Source organism: Bombina bombina, chromosome 9 (genome assembly GCF_027579735.1).
Source record: "Bombina bombina isolate aBomBom1 chromosome 9, aBomBom1.pri, whole genome shotgun sequence".
NCBI lineage: Eukaryota > Metazoa > Chordata > Amphibia > Anura > Bombinatoridae > Bombina > Bombina bombina.
Genome location: NC_069507.1, coordinates 174,567,551 through 174,588,028, shown reverse-complemented (window position 1 = coordinate 174,588,028; position 20,478 = coordinate 174,567,551). Strand labels below are relative to the sequence as shown.

The 20,478-nt window shown below is 41.9% G+C and overlaps 1 protein-coding gene across 5 annotated transcripts in view; it reads left to right on the top strand.

Annotated features, from left to right (window-relative positions):
• Positions 1 to 20,478, top strand: part of LDB1 (LIM domain binding 1) — a 490,040-nt gene that overhangs the window by 416,195 nt on the left and 53,367 nt on the right. For all 5 annotated transcript variants that reach the window (XM_053692496.1, XM_053692494.1, XM_053692495.1 and 2 more), the window contains exon 2: positions 697 to 799. In XM_053692496.1, the coding sequence (XP_053548471.1) occupies positions 697 to 799 (103 nt within the window). The remainder of the gene's footprint in view (positions 1 to 696; positions 800 to 20,478) is intronic.

Sequence of the window (20,478 nt, the reverse complement as noted above, 5' to 3'; positions counted from 1 at the left end):
GGGCTATGCCCTTTAGCTCAAGTGAAGAGTCACCTTAATGCTACAGGATACAAAGAAATTTTAGACAATTGGGCCATTTTCAACATTGTGTTGACTGTTTGTGGACAGTCCTTTCCAGCTAAATTATGACTGTACCCTGTGCATAAAGTAAGGTCCATGAAGACATGGAACCCTCTTGAGTACCTTTTTAGGCGGAATTAAAGCACAGATTGCAAGCCAGAAATTCACGTCCAACATTAGTGCCTGACTTTACAAATACTCTTTTGGCTAAATGGGCACAATTTCCAACTTACATTCCAAAATCTTGTTGAATACCTTTCCAGAAGAGTTGTGTTTGTTAGGTACAAATTGGGGGGGTGGACAACTTTGTATAAATGCCCATGTTTTTTTTAATGGAATATTCACCAAGTGTAGGTATAATGGTCAGGTGTCCACATACATTTCACCATATAGTGTGCGTGTATGTGTGGTGTTTTTTGTTTTGCTTAAATGTATGTCACTTTCAACTGATTCTTTTTGATTTAATGATTTCTCATTATTCTAATTCACAAAATAAAACTTCTATCTAGGCAAGTTACCAAAGCCTTTACATCTAAACTGTCAAGTGCATAATACTGTATTTAATTTAGGTATCTTGGAAGGTTAAGATTAGTTTACACCTCCAATAAATGTGCTTTTTTTATTTTTTCATTCTAGGCTGTTCCTCTAAGTCATTCAAGCTGTACTCGCCAAAGGAGCCCCCGAACGGCAACGCCTTTCCCCCCTTCCACCCAGGCACAATGCTTGATCGAGATGTGGGGTAAGTGTTTGGCGTGACTATTGTCAAAGTTGGACTATTTTTTGATTCCTGAAGAATATTTTTTTTTTTCTTTTATTATTTTTACTGTTCAGAGGAATGTTGTGTGACTTGTTACCACCAAAGAGAGAGCAAGTAAAAAGATAATTGCTTGCTCATTGGTTTCATACCCCTGTATATACTTTCTGGTTGATTGGTATTTAAAATTAAATGCAGTTTTCCTAGAATAAAGTTGAGCAATCTGATATCCCCTATTTTATACCAGATTTTAGCATATACAGTTGTATGCAAGTCACTATTACAAAGTTTTTTTGGCACCCCTGACAAAATCACATTAATTTTTATAAAGTGACATTAAATGAACACAGCCTCTGCAGTGATCTAACGTTTTTAAATTTAACATTTTACTACTAGAGTAAAGATCCAGAATAATAGTATACGGTGCTCAGAATGCTGGTATACGGTGCTCTGTTTAAATTTACTATGTAAGAAAATTGAAATTTGTCAGAAAAAAAATCTACTACTCATCTGAAGTTCAGACTAAGTGCTATTGAATTGTCTTTTTATTATGCATTTAATTATGCAAATAAACTGTATTTACTGGTCATTTAATGTTTTTCCAATGACTTCTTATACAAGTCGCATAGTATTACATGTATTACAAAGTTTACATTTTTTCTGGCAATTGAAAATAACAGAACCTTTTTGGAGTGTGTGTATATGTAGCTATACAGACTCCGCTTGTACTGAAAAGCTATGCAAAAAAAGATGCATCAGCATCCCAGTGGGGTTAGAAAGAGGTACTAACATTTTCATTTGCTCTCTCTAAACATTGGCCTTTGTATATTGACGGAGAGCGATAAAGAAGTCTGTTCTTTCTATAAGCTCGTTTAAATAGACTGTGTTCATTTTACAAAATAGACTATTGCATATACAGAAATAAACATAAAGAGCAGCCACTTTTACAGCACAGTGTCTCTCTTAACAGCCAGAATGCATAGGTTTTTGTTTCAACATTCATTAGGCTCTGTTATTCTGTATTGTTCTCTCTGTATATAGCAGTGTATGTGCTACATACATTTTTGATTGACTTTCATATAACATTTTCAAACATTTTATGTATTCTCACCCTGTTCTAAGGAGGTAAATGTAAACGAGTTTTTCTGAACTGCAAGGCAGATAGTGCTGCGCATCTGGGTAACATCTGTTGTTAATACGATAACTACTCAAGGGCATTCAGTCTTCTATCTGAGCTACAAATTAAGAATTTTAACTTTTATACTTAGTATATATCAGGCTTCACAGAACACCTGCAGATTTAAAATGTTGATTCTGCTGGAGCAGCCAGTTAATCAGTGAGCCAGGCATATGCAGCAAAAACAGTTTGTTTATAATGGTTTGCTCAGGGAAAACTCTCCTAGTCAAAACAAGGCAGTTCCTTTTGTAAAGGAAATGCAGCAAAAGTAGCATTGTCTGGTTAAAAGCTGTAAATAATGACGCGTTTTCTGCTTGATAGTAAGAGGAAAAGATTAGATTAATTTATACAGAATTTTTTTTTTTTCTGTTACAAACTCCGTCATATTGTGCTCATGCTCCTGAGCATGGGAAGGAGTTTCTGTTTTGTCTTGTGAAGGGGACAGTAAAGTGAAAATGTAAACTTGGGATTCATTTAGAGAATGCAGTTTTAACCCCTTCCTAGCCAGGCTTGTCTACATCAGAACAAAGTTCCGTTGTAAACAAATAAGTAAAAATTTTAATCACACGATCGTTCATGCGATCGCGTGATTTCAATGATTGGGATCAGGTCTGGGGGGAGTGCCTTTGACACTAGGCACCCTTTCCAGCCCGCAATCCCATTTACCAAGCCGCTATGGCTTTAGGACAGCATAGCGCAGTTAGGACGGCATGAAACGTCCTAATGGCGGGAAGGAGTTAAATAACTTTCTAATTTACTTTTGTTTATCAAATTTTCTTTGTTCTCTTGGTATTGAAGAGTAAAGCGAGGTAGGCTTGAGCTAAGGAGCTTGCATGGGTTTTTAGCTCAATAAGCCAGCAATGTTTGCAACTATGTAGAACACTGCTATAAACATTGTTGCAAGCACTGCTAGCAGATGGCCAAAGACGACCACACTCCTGAGCTCACCTTGAATTACTCTTTAATTGGATATGAAAGTTGTTACGATTAAGCCTTTCCACCCATTCGTCACTATGGAGAGGGTGTGTGCATGAAGGTGTTAATGGCACTAAGCCACTAGTTCCCTTAACCTTTAACTCTACAAAGGACCCCTAGGGACACCAAATTAACCCCCAAATCCTGCCTACACCAACCCAGTTACTAATCCCTGCCACCACCAATCATTTTGAATAAAAGGTGTGTTGCAAACCCAATAACTCACACAATTAACAATTGGGTAACATGCCTTTTTAATCTTGTCTCTTCAGTGTGAATTCAGATATTAGAGCCCAGGCAGAATTAGATTTTCTATATGTTTAATAACAAAATTACCAATACAGGTTACACAGTGCCAAATTTATAAAAACATACGAAATAATAAGATATGCCAAAGATGCAGTTTGTTAAAATAATATAGGACATAAAAATAAATCACAGTACCTATATAAGTATTATCCAGACTTCAATAGGTTTTGTGAAGAACTCCTCTAGATGTTAACTGATTTGTGTCCCAGACTAGTTCTGCCTACTTTCTCTGTAACATTCAGTTAAAACTCAGCCTTCCTTTGTCTTCTCAAGACCACTGCCCTTGTGTTAATTTACGACATCTTCATACCAGTCCTTAACTCACAGTAGCAAGAGAATGGGGGGAAGGGGGGTCTTGAGACCACAACATTCCTGAACAATCAGGTTCCACACAAAGAAAGAACAGTTAGAGTAAATCTGGCAATGCTGAGACCACTATGCCACCTCTGCTGGGTAGCTAATCCAGGTATCAACTAGTCCGCATGAGTGTATCATGCATGACAAAAGTCAAAATTAAACTTGCATGATTCAGACAGAACATTTAATTTTAAGACACTTTTAATTTAACTTCTATTTTCAAATGTGCTTTGTTCTCTTGGTATCCCATGTGGAAAAATAATACACACATATTCTACACTAGTGGTAGCTGCTGCTAATTGGTGCCTGCACACATTTGTCTTTTGTGATTGGCTGTCTAGAATTCTTCATCTTGCTGCCAGTAGTGCAATGCTGTTCCTTCAGCAAAGGATAACAAGAAAATAAAGCAAATTTGTGTGGAAAGTTGTTTAAAATTGTATGTTCTATGCAAATCATGACAGAAAAGGTTTCCTCTCCCTTTAAAGGGACATGAAACCCCCCAAAAATATTTCTCTTGCAAGGTGTATCCAGTCCACGGATTCATCCTTTACTTGTGGGATATTCTCATTCCCTACAGGAAGTGGCAAAGAGAGCACACAGCAGAGCTGTCCATATAGCTCCCCCTCTAGCTCCACCCCCCAGTCATTCTCTTTGCCGGCTCTAAGCACTAGGGTCTCTCTACGGGAGGGTAAAGTGAATGTGGTGTTAGAATTGTAGTTTTATATCTTCAATCAAGAGTTTATTTTTAAATGGTACCGGTTTGTACTATTTACTCTCTAGCAGAAAAGTGATGAAGATTTCTGCTGAGAGGAAAATGATTTTAGCGTGTTGTAACTAAAATCCACTGCTGTTCCCACACAGGACTGAGGAGTACCAGAAAACTTCAGTTGGGGGGAACAGTTTGCAGGCTTGACTGCAATGAGGTATGTTCAGTCATGTATTTCTAGACAAGACTGAGATAATGCTAGAAGACTGACAAGATCCCCATGTGGGGAGGGTAAGCTATGTTCTGAGACTTAGTAAAGAATTGAATGCTTACATAACAGGGCTAATTAGGCTGGTTGACACTAATGCAGGGCAATCGATTATTTGTTTCAAGAAATACTCGTTGGAGACACTTTTTTAAGCACTTTGGAGTGTTTTCTGGGGTTATTATCCACATGGCAAAAATTTAGTTACTTAGAAGTAATTTTTGTAGGCCTCACAACTGTGGAGTGGGAGGGGCCTAATTTCGCGCCTCAGATGCGCAGTTAGAATTGAAAGACAGTTCATGCTGCTTCACATGGAGGGTCCAGCTGCTGATTGAGGGCCTAAAAGAAGCTTTATTCCCCCAAAACTGATCCCTAAGGGCAGGTAGGGCCACAGCAGTAAGCTGTGGCAAGGTGCTGTTGTTATTTAACTGGTTGTTGGCTTTAGGCTGCTCCGGTTTGGGCATTAAGGGGTTAATCGTTCTGCAACTTGTGGTGCAATCATATTAAAGCCTTAGGTACATACTGTGAAAATTTCAAAAGGATTGCTGTATTTTTCACTGTTTTGTAAAATTGTGTGCTTTTTATTTCTTAAAGGCACAGTAACGTTTTTTCAAATTGTGTTTTTTATTTGATTAAAGTGTTTTCCAAGCCTGCTTGTGTATGCTACTAGTCTGTTAAACATGTCTGACACTAAGGAAAATCCTTGTTCAGTGTGTTTAGAAGCCATGGTGGAACCCCCTCTCAGAATGTGTCCCAATTGCACGAATATGTCTATACACTTTAAAGATCATATAGTTGCACTTAAAAGTGTGGCCCTAGATGATTCTCAGACTGAAGGTAATAAGGAAAGTCAGTCTACCTCTCCCCATGTGTCACAACCAGTTACGCCCGCTCAAGCGAGGCCTAGTACCTCTAGTGCGTCTGCCCCTATTACATTGCAACAACTAGCGACAGTCATGGATAATTCCCTTGCGGCCTTTATCCAAACTGCCAGTTTTTCCTGCAAAGCGCAATAGCTCTGTTTTTAAGAACAGATTATGAGCAGTCTGAAGCTTTGGTAGCCTTATCTGATGTGCCCTCACAACGCTCTGAAGTGGGGGTGAGGGATTTGATTTCTGAGGGAGAAATTTCTGATTCAGGAAATGTTTCTCATCAGGCAGAGTCAGATTCATTAGCGTTTAAATTTAAATTGGAACACCTCCGCATATTGCTCAGGGAGGTATTAGCTACTCTGGATGATTGTGACCCTATGGTGGTCCCAGAGAAGTGTGTAAAATGGACAAGTACCTAGAGGTCCCTGTATACACTGATGCGTTACCGATCCCTAAGAGAGTTGCGGATATTGTTACTAGGTAATGGGATAGACCAGGTGTCCCTTTTGTTCCCCCCCTATTTTTAAGAAAATGTTCCCCATAACTGACCCCAGGCGGGACTCGTGGCAGACGGTCCCTAAGGTAGAGGGGGCTGTTTCTTCACTTGCTAAACGCACAACCATACCAATTGAAGACAGTTGTGCTTTTAAAGATCCTATGGATAAAAAGTTAGTTGTTTAGCTTAAAAATTATAACAGGTTTACTTAAAGGATTACTTTCTAACATATTAAAGTTAATAAACATTAATTAAAACCTACTGACCTATATTTTCTCCAAAACAAAGTTTCATAACGTTCTAAAAGTTATATCTTTTATTCGCCGATGATGTCACGTTATCCTGCCCACTATTTTCAGCACTGCATGTTCAAAATACTTAAACCAATAACTTTGTGTTTAAAGCGCCATTTTGAAACCTAGGTATTGTAAACCGATTGGTACAGAGCAAAGGATACCCACGGAGTGGGTTTGGAAAACAATTAAATTTGCAGACAAGATTTCTGACATACGGTAGAGATATGTTAATGAAATGCTATTGATAAAAAGCGTATTTGGGGTAGTTAGTTAGTAACAGGCATAGAAAATATTTACTTACAGTGGCCCTTTAAGAAAATTTTTGTTCATCAAGGTTTTCTTCTCCAACCTATTGCCTGCATTATTCCTGTAACTACTGCAGTGGCTTTCTGGTTTAAGGCGCTGGAGGAGTCGCTCCAGGCGGAGACCTCATATGACGAAATTATGGATAGAATTAAGGCTCTAAAGCTGGCTAATTCTTTTATCACAGATGCCGCTTTGCAATTAGCTAAGTTAGCGGCAAAAAATTCAGGTTTTGCCATTATGGCATGCAGAGCGCTTTGGCTCAAGTCATGGTCGGCCGATGTGTCGTCAAAATCCAAATTATTAAATATCCCTTTCAAAGGAAAGACCCTTTTCTTCTGTTAAGTGTGATCAGTCCACGGGTCATCATTACTTCTGGGATATTACTCCTCCCCAACAGGAAGTGCAAGAGGATTCACCCAGCAGAGCTGCATATAGCTCCTCCCCTCTACGTCACTCCCAGTCATTCTCTTGCACCCAACGACTAGATAGGATGTGTGAGAGGACTATGGTGATTATACTTAGTTTTATATCTTCAATCAAAAGTTTGTTATTTTAAAATAGCACCGGAGTGTGTTATTACCTCTCTGGCAGAGTTTGAAGAAGAATCTACCAGAGTTTTACTATGATTTTAGCCGGAGTAGTTAAGATCATATTGCTGTTTCTCGGCCATCTGAGGAGAGGTACACTTCAGATCAGGGGACAGCGGGCAGATGAATCTGCATAGAGGTATGTAGCAGCTTTTATTTTCTGACAATGGAATTGATGAGAAAATCCTGCCATACCGATATAATGTCATGTATGTATACTTTACACTTCAGTATTCTGGGGAATGGTACTTCACTGGAATTACACTGTAAAAAGTACATAAAACTTTTTAATAACTAAGAAATTATGTTTAACGTTTTTGCTGGAATGTAAAATCGTTTTCATTTGCTGAGGTACTGAGTGAATAAATGTTTGGGCACTATTTTTCCACTTGGCAGTTGCTTGATCTTTTTTCTGACAGTTTCTGTTCTCTCTCACTGCTGTGTGTGAGGGGGAGGGGCCGTTTTTTTGGCGCTTTTACTACGCATCAGAAATTTCAGTCAGCAGCTCATTGTATTTCCTGCATGATCCGGTTCATCTCTACAGAACTCAGGGGTCTTCAAAACTTGTTTTGAGGGAGGTAATTTCTCTCAGCAGAGCTGTGAGATTATAGTTGACTGAGATAAAAAACGTTTATTCTGTAATTTTTTTCTGCTTTCAGAATTAGTTGTCTTTTGCTAATGGGATCAAACCTTTGCTAAAGTTGTGTTGTTTACAGGCTATAACTGTTTCAGTTTATTAATTTTCAACTGTCATAAATCTTCTGTGCTTCTTAAAGGCACAGTACGTTTTTAATAATATTCTAATAGAATTGTATTCCAAGTTGCAAGTTTATTGCTAGTGTGTTAAACATGTCTGATTCAGAGAAAGATACCTGTGTCATTTGTTGCAATGCCAAAGTGGAGCCCAATAGAAATTTATGTACTAACTGTATTGATGCTACTTTAAATAAAAGTCAATCTGTACAAATTGAACAAATTTCACCAAACAACGAGTGGAGAGTTATGCCGACTAACTCGCCTCACGTGTCAGTACCTGCATCTCCCGCTCGGGAGGTGCGCGATATGGTGGCGCCCAGTACAGCTGGGCGGCCATTACAGATAACTTTACAAGATATGGCCACTGTTATGACTGAAGTTTTGGCTAAATTACCAGAACTAAGAGGCAAGCGTGATCACTCTGGGGTGAGAACAGAGTGCGCTGATAATATTAGGGCCATGTCAGACACTGCGTCACAGGTGGCAGAACATGAGGACGGAGAACTTCATTCTGTGGGTGACGGTTCTGATCCAAACAGACTGGATTCAGACATTTCAAATTTTAAATTTAAGCTGGAAAACCTCTGTGTATTACTAGGGGAGGTGTTAGCGGCTCTGAATGATTGTAACACAGTTGCAATACCAGAGAAAATGTGTAGGTTGGATAAATATTTTGCGGTACCGGCGAGTACTGATGTTTTTCCTATACCTAAGAGACTTACTGAAATTGTTACTAAGGAGTGGGATAGACCCGGTGTGCCGTTCTCACCCCCTCCGATATTTAGAAAAATGTTTCCAATAGACGCCACCACACGGGACTTATGGCAAACGGTCCCTAAGGTGGAGGGAGCAGTTTCTACTTTAGCTAAGCGTACCACTATCCCGGTGGAGGATAGCTGTGCTTTTTCAGATCCAATGGATAAAAAATTAGAGGGTTACCTTAAGAAAATGTTTGTTCAACAAGGTTTTATATTGCAACCCCTTGCATGCATTGCGCCGGTCACGGCTGCAGCGGCATTCTGGATTGAGTCTCTGGAAGAGAACATTAGTTCAGCTACTCTGGACGACATTACGGACAGGCTTAGAGTCCTTAAACTAGCTAATTCATTCATTTCGGAGGCCGTAGTACATTTAACTAAACTTACGGCTAAGAATTCAGGATTCGCCATTCAGGCACGCAGGGCGCTGTGGCTAAAATCCTGGTCAGCTGATGTTACTTCTAAGTCTAAATTACTTAATATAGCTTTTAAAGGGCAGTCCTTATTTGGGCCTGGTTTGAAAGAAATTATCGCTGACATTACAGGAGGTAAAGGCCACGCCCTGCCTCAAGACAGGGCCAAACCTAAGGCCAAACAGTCTAATTTTCGTTCCTTTCGGAATTTCAAAACAGGAGCAGCATCAACTTCCTCTGCCCCAAAGCAAGAAGGATCTGTTGCTCGCTACAGACAAAACTGGAGACCTAACCAGTCTTGGAACAAGGGCAAGCAGGACAGGAAACCTGCTGCTGCCCCTAAAACAGCATGAATTGAGGGCCCCCGATCCGGGATCGGATCTAGTGGGAGGCAGACTTTCTCTCTTCGCCCAGGCTTGGGCAAGAGATGTCCAGGATCCCTGGGCGCTAGAGATAATATCTCAGGGATACCTTCTGGACTTCAAACACTCTCCTCCAAGAGAGAGATTTCATCTGTCAAGGTTGTCAACAATCCAGACAAAGAAAGAGGCGTTTCTACGCTGCGTACAAGAGCTCTTGTTAATGGGAGTAATCCATCCAGTTCCACGGTCGGAACAGGGACAAGGGTTTTACTCAAATCTGTTTGTGGTTCCCAAAAAAGAGGGAACTTTCAGACCAATCCTGGACTTAAAGATCCTAAACAAATTCCTAAGAGTTCCATCGTTCAAGATGGAGACTATTCGGACAATTTTACCTATGATCCAAGAGGGTCAGTACATGACCACAGTAGATTTAAAAGATGCTTACCTTCACATACCGATTCACAAAGATCATTACCGGTACCTAAGGTTTGCCTTCCTAGACAGGCATTACCAGTTTGTGGCTCTTCCATTCGGATTGGCTACAGCTCCAAGAATCTTCACAAAGGTTCTGGGTGCTCTTCTGGCGGTACTAAGACCGCGGGGAATCTCGGTAGCTCCATACCTAGACGACATTCTGATACAAGCTTCAAGCTTTCAAACTGCCAAGTTTCATACAGAGTTAGTACTGGCATTTCTAAGGTCACATGGATGGAAGGTGAACGAAAAGAAAAGTTCACTCGTTCCACTCACAAGAGTTCCCTTCCTGGGGACTCTTATAGATTCTGTAGAAATGAAGATTTACCTGACAGAGGACAGGCTAACAAGACTTCAAAGTGCTTGCCGCACCCTTCATTCCATTCAACACCCGTCAGTGGCTGAATGCATGGAGGTTATCGGCTTAATGGTAGCGGCAATGGACATAGTACCCTTTGCACGCTTACACCTCAGACCACTGCAACTGTGCATGCTAAGTCAGTGGAATGGGGATTACTCAGACTTGTCCCCTTCTCTGAATCTGGATCAAGAGACCAGAAATTCTCTTCTATGGTGGCTTTCTCGGCCACATCTGTCCAGGGGGATGCCATTCAGCAGACCAGACTGGACAATTGTAACAACAGACGCCAGCCTTCTAGGTTGGGGTGCCGTCTGGAATTCTCTGAAGGCTCAGGGACAATGGAGTCAGGAGGAGAGTCTCCTGCCAATAAACATTCTGGAATTGAGAGCAGTTCTCAATGCACTCCTGGCTTGGCCCCAGTTGACAACTCGGGGGTTCATCAGGTTTCAGTCGGACAACATCACGACTGTAGCTTACATCAACCATCAGGGAGGGACAAGAAGCTCCCTAGCAATGATGGAAGTATCGAAGATAATTCGCTGGGCAGAGTCTCACTCTTGCCACCTGTCAGCAATCCACATCCCGGGAGTGGAGAACTGGGAGGCGGATTTCTTAAGTCGTCAGACTTTTCATCCGGGGGAGTGGGAACTTCATCCGGAGGTCTTTGCCCAAATACTTCGACGTTGGGGCAAACCAGAGATAGATCTCATGGCGTCTCGACAGAACGCCAAGCTTCCTCGTTACGGGTCCAGATCCAGGGATCCAGGAGCAGTCCTGATAGATGCCCTGACAGCACCTTGGGACTTCAGGATGGCTTACGTGTTTCCACCCTTCCCGATGCTTCCTCGATTGATTGCCAGAATCAAACAGGAGAGAGCATCAGTGATTCTAATAGCACCTGCATGGCCACGCAGGACTTGGTATGCAGACCTGGTGGACATGTCATCCTGTCCACCTTGGTCTCTACCTCTGAAACAGGACCTTCTGATACAGGGTCCTTTCAAACATCAAAATCTAACTTCTCTGAAGCTGACTGCTTGGAAATTGAACGCTTGATTTTATCAAGACGTGGGTTTTCTGAGTCAGTTATTGATACCTTAATACAGGCTAGGAAGCCTGTTACCAGAAGGATTTACCATAAGATATGGCGTAAATACCTATATTGGTGTGAATCCAAAGGTTACTCTTGGAGTAAGGTTAGGATTCCTAGGATATTGTCTTTTCTGCAAGAAGGTTTAGAAAAGGGTTTATCTGCTAGTTCATTAAAGGGACAGATCTCAGCTCTGTCCATTCTGTTACACAAACGTCTGTCAGAAGTTCCTGACGTCCAGGCTTTTTGTCAGTCTTTGGCCAGGATTAAGCCTGTGTTTAAAACTGTTGCTCCACCATGGAGTTTAAACCTTGTTCTTAATGTTTTACAGGGCGTTCCGTTTGAACCCCTTCATTCCATTGATATAAAGTTGTTATCTTGGAAAGTTCTATTTTTAATGGCTATTTCCTCGGCTCGAAGAGTTTCTGAATTATTAGCCTTACATTGTGATTCTCCTTATTTGATTTTTCATTCGGATAAGGTAGTTCTGCGTACTAAACCTGGGTTCTTACCTAAGGTAGTCACTAACAGGAATATCAATCAAGAGATTGTTGTTCCTTCTTTGTGCCCAAATCCTTCTTCGAAGAAGGAACGTCTACTGCACAACCTGGATGTAGTCCGTGCTCTAAAATTTTACTTACAGGCAACTAAGGAATTTCGACAAACGTCTTCTCTGTTTGTCGTTTACTCTGGTCAGAGGAGAGGTCAAAAGGCTTCTGCTACCTCTCTTTCTTTTTGGCTTCGTAGCATAATTCGTTTAGCTTATGAGACTGCTGGACAGCAGCCTCCTGAAAGAATTACAGCTCATTCTACTAGAGCTGTGGCTTCCACTTGGGCCTTCAAGAATGAGGCCTCTGTTGAGCAGATTTGCAAGGCTGCAACTTGGTCTTCACTTCATACTTTTTCCAAATTTTACAAATTTGACACTTTTGCTTCCTCGGAGGCTATTTTTGGGAGAAAGGTTCTTCAGGCAGTGGTTCCTTCTGTATAAAGAGCCTGCCTATCCCTCCCGTCATCCGTGTACTTTTGCTTTGGTATTGGTATCCCAGAAGTAATGATGACCCGTGGACTGATCACACTTAACAGAAGAAAACATAATTTATGCTTACCTGATAAATTCCTTTCTTCTGTAGTGTGATCAGTCCACGGCCCGCCCTGTTTTTAAGGCAGGTAAATATTTTTTAAGTTATACTCCAGTCACCACTACACCCTTGGCTTCTCCTTTCTCGTTGGTCCTTGGTCGAATGACTGGGAGTGACGTAGAGGGGAGGAGCTATATGCAGCTCTGCTGGGTGAATCCTCTTGCACTTCCTGTTGGGGAGGAGTAATATCCCAGAAGTAATGATGACCCGTGGACTGATCACACTACAGAAGAAAGGAATTTATCAGGTAAGCATAAATTATGTTTTCGGGCCAGAATTGAAAGAGATTATTTCAGAAATCACCGGGGGAAAGGGCCAAGCTCTCCCTCAGGACAACCCCCCTTTAAGGCTAAAAACAAAGCTAATTTTCGTTCCTTTCGTAATTTCAGGAGCAGTCCCGCTTCAGCCTCTACAGCTGCAAAGCAAGAGGGTAACGCTTCACAGCCCAAGGCAACCTGGAAACCTTACCAGGGCTGGAACAAGGGTAAACAGGCCAAAAAGCCTGCAGCTGCTACCAAGACAGCATGAAGGGGTAGCCACCGATCCGGGACCGGATCTAGTAGGGGGCAGACTTTCTCTCTTCGCTCAGGCCTGGGCAAGAGATGTTCACGATTCCATTGGCTTTACAGATTGTTACCCAGGGATATCTTCTAGAATTCAAGGACTCCCCTCCAAGGGGAAGGTTCCACATTTCTCGTCTGTCTACAGACCAGACAAAGAAAGAGGCGTTCTTACGCTGTGTAGAAGATCTACATACGATGGGAGTGATATACCAAGTTCCAATTGCAGAACAAGGACTTGGTTTTTACTCAAACCTGTTTGTGGTTCCCAAAAAAGAAGGAACTTTCAGACCAATCCTGAATCTAAAAACTCTAAACAGATTCCTCAGAGTCCCATCATTCAAGATGGAGACCATTCGGACAATCTTACCTATGATCCAGAAAGGTCAATATATGACTACCATGGATCTAAAGGATGCGTACCTGCATATCCCTATCCACAAGGATCATCATCAGTTCCTCAGGTTTGCTTTTCTAGACAAGCATTACCAGTTTGTGGCTCTTCCATTCGGTTTAGCCACTGCTCCCAGAATTTTCACAAAGGTGCTAGGGTCCCTTCTGGCGGTTCTAAGACCGCGGGGCATAGCAGTGGCGCCTTATTTGGACGACCTCTTAATTCAGGCGCCGTCCTTTCACAGAGCCAAGGCTCACACAGAGATTGTATTGGCCTTTCTCAGGTCTCACGGGTGGAAGGTGAACATCAAAAAGAGTTCTCTGTCCCCACTCACAAGGGTTCCCTTCCTAGGAACACTAATAGATTCGGTAGAAATGTAAATATTTCTGACGGAGGTCAGAAAGTTGAAACTTTTAACTACTTGCCGAGTTCTTCATTCCATTCCTCGGCCATCTGTAGCTCAGTGCATGGAGGCAATCGGATTAATGGTAGCGGCAATGGACATAGTCCCTTTCGCTCGGATACATCTCAGACCACTGCAACTATGCATGCTCAGTCAGTGGAATGGGGATTATGCAGATTTGTCTCCTCAAATACAGTTGGACCAGGAAACCAGAGTTTCTCTTCTCTGGTGGTTGTCTCAGGATCACCTGTCTCAGGGAATATTTTTCCCCAGACCAGAGTGGATCATTGTAACGACTGACGCCAGTCTGTTAGGCTGGGGTGCAGTCTGGGACTCCCTGAAAGCTCAAGGTTTATGGTCTCGGGAAGAATCTCTTCTCCCTATAAACATACTGGAACTGAGGGCGATATTCAACGCGCTTCAGGCATGGCCTCAGCTAGCTGCGGCCAAATTCATCGGATTTCAGTCGGACAACATCACGACTGTAGCTTACATCAATCATCAGGGGGGAACAAAGAGTTCCCTAGCGATGAAGGTAGTAACCAAAATAATCAGGTGGGCGGAGGACCACTCCTGCCATCTCTCAGCAATTCACATCCCAGGAGTAGACAACTGGGAGGCGGATTTTCTGAGTCGTCAGACTTTTCACCCGGGGAGTGGGAACTCCACCCGGAGGTATTTGCCCAGCTGACTCAGCTATGGGGTATTCCAGAGTTGGATCTGATGGCGTCCCGTCAGAACACCAAGCTTCCTCTCTACGGATCCCGGTCCCGGGACCCCAAGGCGGCATTGATAGATGCTCTAGCAGTGCCTTGGTCCTTCAATCTGGCTTATGTTTTCCCACCGTTTCCTCTTCTCCCTCGTCTGATCGCCAGAATCAAGCAGGAGAAGGCTTCGGTGATATTGATAGCACCTGCGTGGCCACGCAGGACTTGGTGTGCAGACCTAGTGGACATGCCATCTGTCCCACCATGGACACCGCCAATGAGGCAGGACCTTCTAATACAGGGTCCGTTCAAGCATCCAAATCTAGTTTCTCTACGTCTGACTGCTTGGAGATTGAACGCTTAATTCTATCAAAGCGTGGTTTCTCTGTGCCAGTTATAGATACTTTGATTCAGGCTAGAAAGCCTGTCACCAGGAAAATCTACCATAAGATATGGCGGAAATATCTTTGTTGGTGTGAATCCAAGGGTTACTCATGGAGTAAGATTAGGATTCCCAGGATATTGTCCTTTCTCCAAGACGGATTGGAGAAAGGATTGTCGGCTAGTTCTTTAAAGGGACAGATATCTGCTCTTTCTATCCTTTTACACAAGCGTCTGGCAGAGGTACCAGACGTTCAAGCGTTTGCACAGGCTTTAGTCAGAATCAAGCCTGTCTATAAACCTGTGGCTCCGCCATGGAGTCTAAATCTAGTTCTTTCAGTTCTTCAGGGGGTTCCGTTTGAACCTTTACATTCCATAGATATTAAGTTGTTATCTTGGAAAGTTTTGTTTTTGGTAGCTATCTCTTCTGCTCGAAGAGTTTCAGAATTATCTGCCTTACAGTGTGATTCACCTTACCTGGTGTTCCATGCAGATAAGGTAGTTTAGCGTACTAAACCTGGTTTTCTTCCTAAAGTGGTTTTTAACAAGAATATTAACCAGGAAATTGCTGTTCCTTCTGTGTCCCAATCCTTCTTTGAAGAAAGAACGTCTGTTGCACAATCTTGATGTAGTTTGTGCTCTAAAGTTCTATTTGCAAGCAACTAAGGATATCAGACAAACATCTTCCTTGTTTGTTATCTATTCTGGTAAGAGGAGAGGTCAGAAAGCGACTGCTACCTCTTTCCTTTTGGCTGAAAAGCATCATCCGTTTGGCCTATGAGACTGCTGGCCAGCAGCCTCCTGAAAGAATCACTGCTCATTCTGCCAGAGCAGTGGCTTCCGCATGGGCTTTCAAGAATGAGGCTTCTGTTGAACAGATTTGTAAGGCAGCAACTTGGTCTTCACTGCATACTTTTGCCAAATTTTACAAATTCTATACTTTTGCTTCTTCAGAGGCTATTTTTGGGAGAAAGGTTTTGCAAGCAGTGGTGCCTTCCGTTTAAGGTACCTGTCTAGTTCCCTCCCTTCATCTGTGTCCTAAAGCTTTGGTATTGGTATCCCACAAGTAAAGGATGAATCCGTGGACTGGATACACCTTGCAAGAGAAAACAGAATTTATGCTTACCTGATAAATTACTTTCTCTTGCGGTGTATCCAGTCCACGGCCCGCCCTGGCATTTAAGTCAGGTAAAAAATGTTTTGTTTAAACTACAGTCACCACTGCACCCTATGGTTTCTCCTTTTTCTTCCTAACCTTTGGTCGAATGATTGGGTGGTGGAGCTAGAGGGGGAGCTATATGGACAGCTCTGCTCTGTGCTCTCTTTGCCACTTCCTGTAGGGAATGAGAATATCCCACAAGTAAAGGATGAATCCGTGGACTGGATACACCGCAAGAGAAAGTAATTTGTCAGGTAAGCATAAATTCTGTTTTCTCTTGTAAGGTGTATCCAGTCCACGGATCATCCATTACTTGTGGGATATTCTCATTCCCAACAGGAAGTTGCAAGAGGACACCCACAGCAGAGCTGTTACATAGCTCCTCCCCTAACTGCCATATCCAGTCATTCTCTTGCAACTCTCAACACGCATGGAGGTAGTAAGAGAGAGTGGTGAAATATAGTTAGTTTTTTATCTTCAATCAAAAGTTTGTTATTTTAAATAGTACCGGAGTTGTACTATTTTATCCCAGGCAGTAAATAGAAGAAGAATCTGCCTGAGTTTTCTATGATCTTAGCAGGTTGTAACTAAGATCCATTGCTGTTCTGAGGAGAGAGGTAACTTCAGCGGGAGAATGGCGTGCAGTTTACTCTGCTATGAGGTGTGTGCAGTTACAATTTTTTCTAGAATTGGAAATGCTAGAAAATGCTGCTGATACCGGATTAATGTAAATTATGCCTGAATACAGTGATTTAATAGCGACTGGTATCATGCTTACTCTCAGGGGTAATACCCTTATAAAAATGCAATATAAAACGTTTGCTGGCATGTTTAATGGTTTTTATATATGCTTTGGTGATAAAACTTTATTGGGGCCTAGTTTTTTCCACATGGCTGGCTTAAATTTTGCCTAGAAACAGTTTCTTGAGGCTTTCCACTGTTGTATTATAAGTGGGAGGGGCCTATTTTAGCGCTTTTTTGCGCAGTTAAAATTACAGACTGAGACATCAGCTTTCCTCAAAAGTCCCCTGAATGCTATAGAACATCTCTAAAGGGCTCAAAGGCTTTCCAAAGTCGTTTATTGGGGAAGGTAGGGCCACAGCAGAGCTGTGGCAATTTGTTGTGACTGTTTTTTGAACTAAGGGGTTAATCATCTATTTGCAAGTGGGTGCAATGCTCTGTTAGCTTATTATACACACTGTAAAATTTTGTTTGTGTAACAGCCTTTTTTCACTGTTTTTCAAATTCTGACAAAATTTGTTTCTCTTAAAGGCACAGTACCGTTTTTTATATTTGCTTGTTAACTTGATTTAAAGTGTTTTCCAAGCTTGCTGGTCTCATCGCTAGTCTGTGTAAACATGTCTGACATAGAGGAAACTCTTTGTTCATTATGTTTAAAAGCCATGGTGGAACCCCCTCTTAGAATGTGTACCAAATGTACTGATTTCACTTTAAGCAATAAAGATCATATTCCGTCTTTAAAAAATTTATCACCAGAGGAATCTGACGAGGGGGAAGTTATGTTACCTGACGGAGTCCAGGTTATCAAACCGTCTAAATTCCTGCCGTGTTCTTCATTCATTCCGTGCCCTTCGGTGGCTCAGTGCATGGAAGTAATCGGCTTAATGGTAGCGGCAATGGACATAGTACCGTTTGCACGACTACATCTCAGACCGCTGCAACTATGCATGCTCAGTCAGTGGAACGGAGATTACACAGATTTGTCCCCTCTACTAAATCTGGAAGCTTGGCGTTCTGGCGAGACGCCATGAGATCCAGTTCTGGTTTGCCCCAACGATGAATCAATTGGGAAAACGCCTCCGGATGGAGTTCCCACTCTCCTGGATGAAAAGTCTGACGACTTAGAAAATCCGCCTCCCAGTTCTCTACACCTGGGATATGGATAGCTGATAGGTGGCAAGAGTGAATCTCTGCCCAGCGAATTATCTTTGAGACTTCTAACATCGCTAGGGAACTTCTTGTTCCCCCTTGATGGTTGATGTAAGCCACAGTCCAGGGATCCCAAGGCGACGCTGATAGATGCTCTAGCAACGCCCTGGTCTTTCAACCTGGCTTATGTGTTTCCACCGTTTCCTCTGCTCCCTCGACTGATTGCCAAGGTCAAGCAGGAGAGAGCATTGGTGATTTTAATAGCGCCTGCGTGGCCTGGTATGCAGATCTGGTGGACATGTCATCCTTTCCACCATGGACTCTGCCTCTGAGACAGGACCTTCTACTTCAGGGTACTTTCAACCATCCAAATCTAATTTCTCTGAGACTGACTGCCTGGAGATTGAACGCTTGATTTTATCAAAGCGTGGCTTCTCCGAGTCAGTCATTGATACCTTAATACAGGCGCGAAAGCCTGTTACCAGGAAAATTTACCATAAGATATGGCGTAAATATCTTTATTGGTGTGAATCCAAAGGTTACTCATGGAGTAAGGTCAGGATTTCCAGAATATTATCCTTTCTTCAAGATGGTTTGGAAAAAGGATTGTCAGCTAGTTCCTTAAAAGGACAGATTTCTGCTCTGTCTATTCTTTTGCACAAGCGTCTGGCAGATGTTCCAGACGTTCAGACATTTTGTCAGGCTTTGGTTAGAATCAAGCCTGTGTTTAAACCTGTTGCTCCCCCATGGAGCTTAAATTTGGTTCTTAAGGTTCTTCAAGGAGTTCCGTTTGAACCTCTTCATTCCATAGATATCAAACTTTTATCTTGGAAAGTTCTTTTTTTGGTAGCTATTTCCTCGGCTCGTAGAGTCTCCGAGTTATCTGCTTTACAATGTGATTCTCCTTATCTGATCTTCCTTACGGATAAGGTAGTCCTGCGTACCAAACCTGGGTTTTTACCTAAGGTGGTATCTACTAAGAATATCAATCAAGAGATTGTTGTTCCATCCTTGTGTCCTAATCCTCCTTCAAAGAAGGAACGTTTATTACACAATCTGGACGTGGTTCGTGCTTTAAAGGTTTACTTACAAGCTACTAAAGATTTTTGTCAAACATCTGCTTTGTTTGTTGTCTACTCTGGACAGAGGAGAGGTCAAAAGGCTTCGGCAACCTCTCTCTTTCTTTTTGGCTAAGAAGCATAATCCGCTTAGCCTATGAGACTGCTGGACAGCAGCCTCCTGAAAGGATTACAGCTCATTCTACTAGAGCTGTGGCTTCCACTTGGGCCTTTAAAAATGAGGCTTCTGTTGAACAGATTTGCAATGCGGCGACTTGGTCTTCGCTTAATACTTTTTCCAAATTCTACAAATTTGATACTTTTGCTTCTTCGGAGGCTATTTTTGGGAGAAAGGTTCTTCAGGCAGTGGTACCTTCCGTTTAAGTACCTGCCTTGTCCCTCCCTTCATCCGTGTACTTTAGCTTTGGTATTGGTATCCCACAAGTAATGGATGATCCGTGGACTGGATACACCTTACAAGAGAAAACACAATTTATGCTTACCTGATAAATTTATTTCTCTTGTGGTGTATCCAGTCCACGGCCCGCCCTGTCATTTTAACGCAGGTAATTTTTTTATTTAAACTACAGTCACCACTGCACCCTATGGTTTCTCCTTTCTCTGCGTGTTTTCGGTTGAATGACTGGATATGGCAGTTAGGGGAGGAGCTATATAGCAGCTCTGCTGTGGGTGATCCTCTTGCAACTTCCTGTTGGGAAGGAGTATATCCCACAAGTAATGGATGATCCGTGGACTGGATACACCACAAGAGAAATAAATTTATCAGGTAAGCATAAATTATGTGTTTGTGATTGGCTGTCTAGAATTCTTCATCTTGCTGCCAGTAGTGCAATGCTGTTCCTTCAGCAAAGGATAACAAGAAAATGAAGCAAATTTGTGTGGAAAGTTGTTTAAAATTGTATGTTCTATCCAAATCATGACAGAAAAGGTTTCCTCTCCCTTTAAAGGGACATGAAACCCCAAAAAAATATTTTATGATTTAGATAGAGAATACAATTTTAAACAACTTTCCAATTTACTTATATTATTTAATTTTCTTCCTTTTCTTGTTATCCTTTCAAATGTTTATCTAGGAAAGCTAAGGAGCAAAAATGATACCAAGAGAATGAAACAAATTAGATAATAGAAGTTAATTAGAAAGTTGTTTAAAATTGTATTCTCTGTCTAAATCATGAAAGATGCATTTTGTGTTTCATGTCCCTTTAAGGAAGTATTACTAAGAAAACAAAATTGATATGGAAGCTGTGAAAGGGATAAAGAATTCCAGAACTTGAAACCTGAATTGTTCGCAGCCTACTTGTCATTTTTCTGTTTTGTAATTACGTTTAAAGGGGATTGGACTTGTCATTATAAAAGTGTGCAAATGATGCTTGAAGGGACATGAAACAC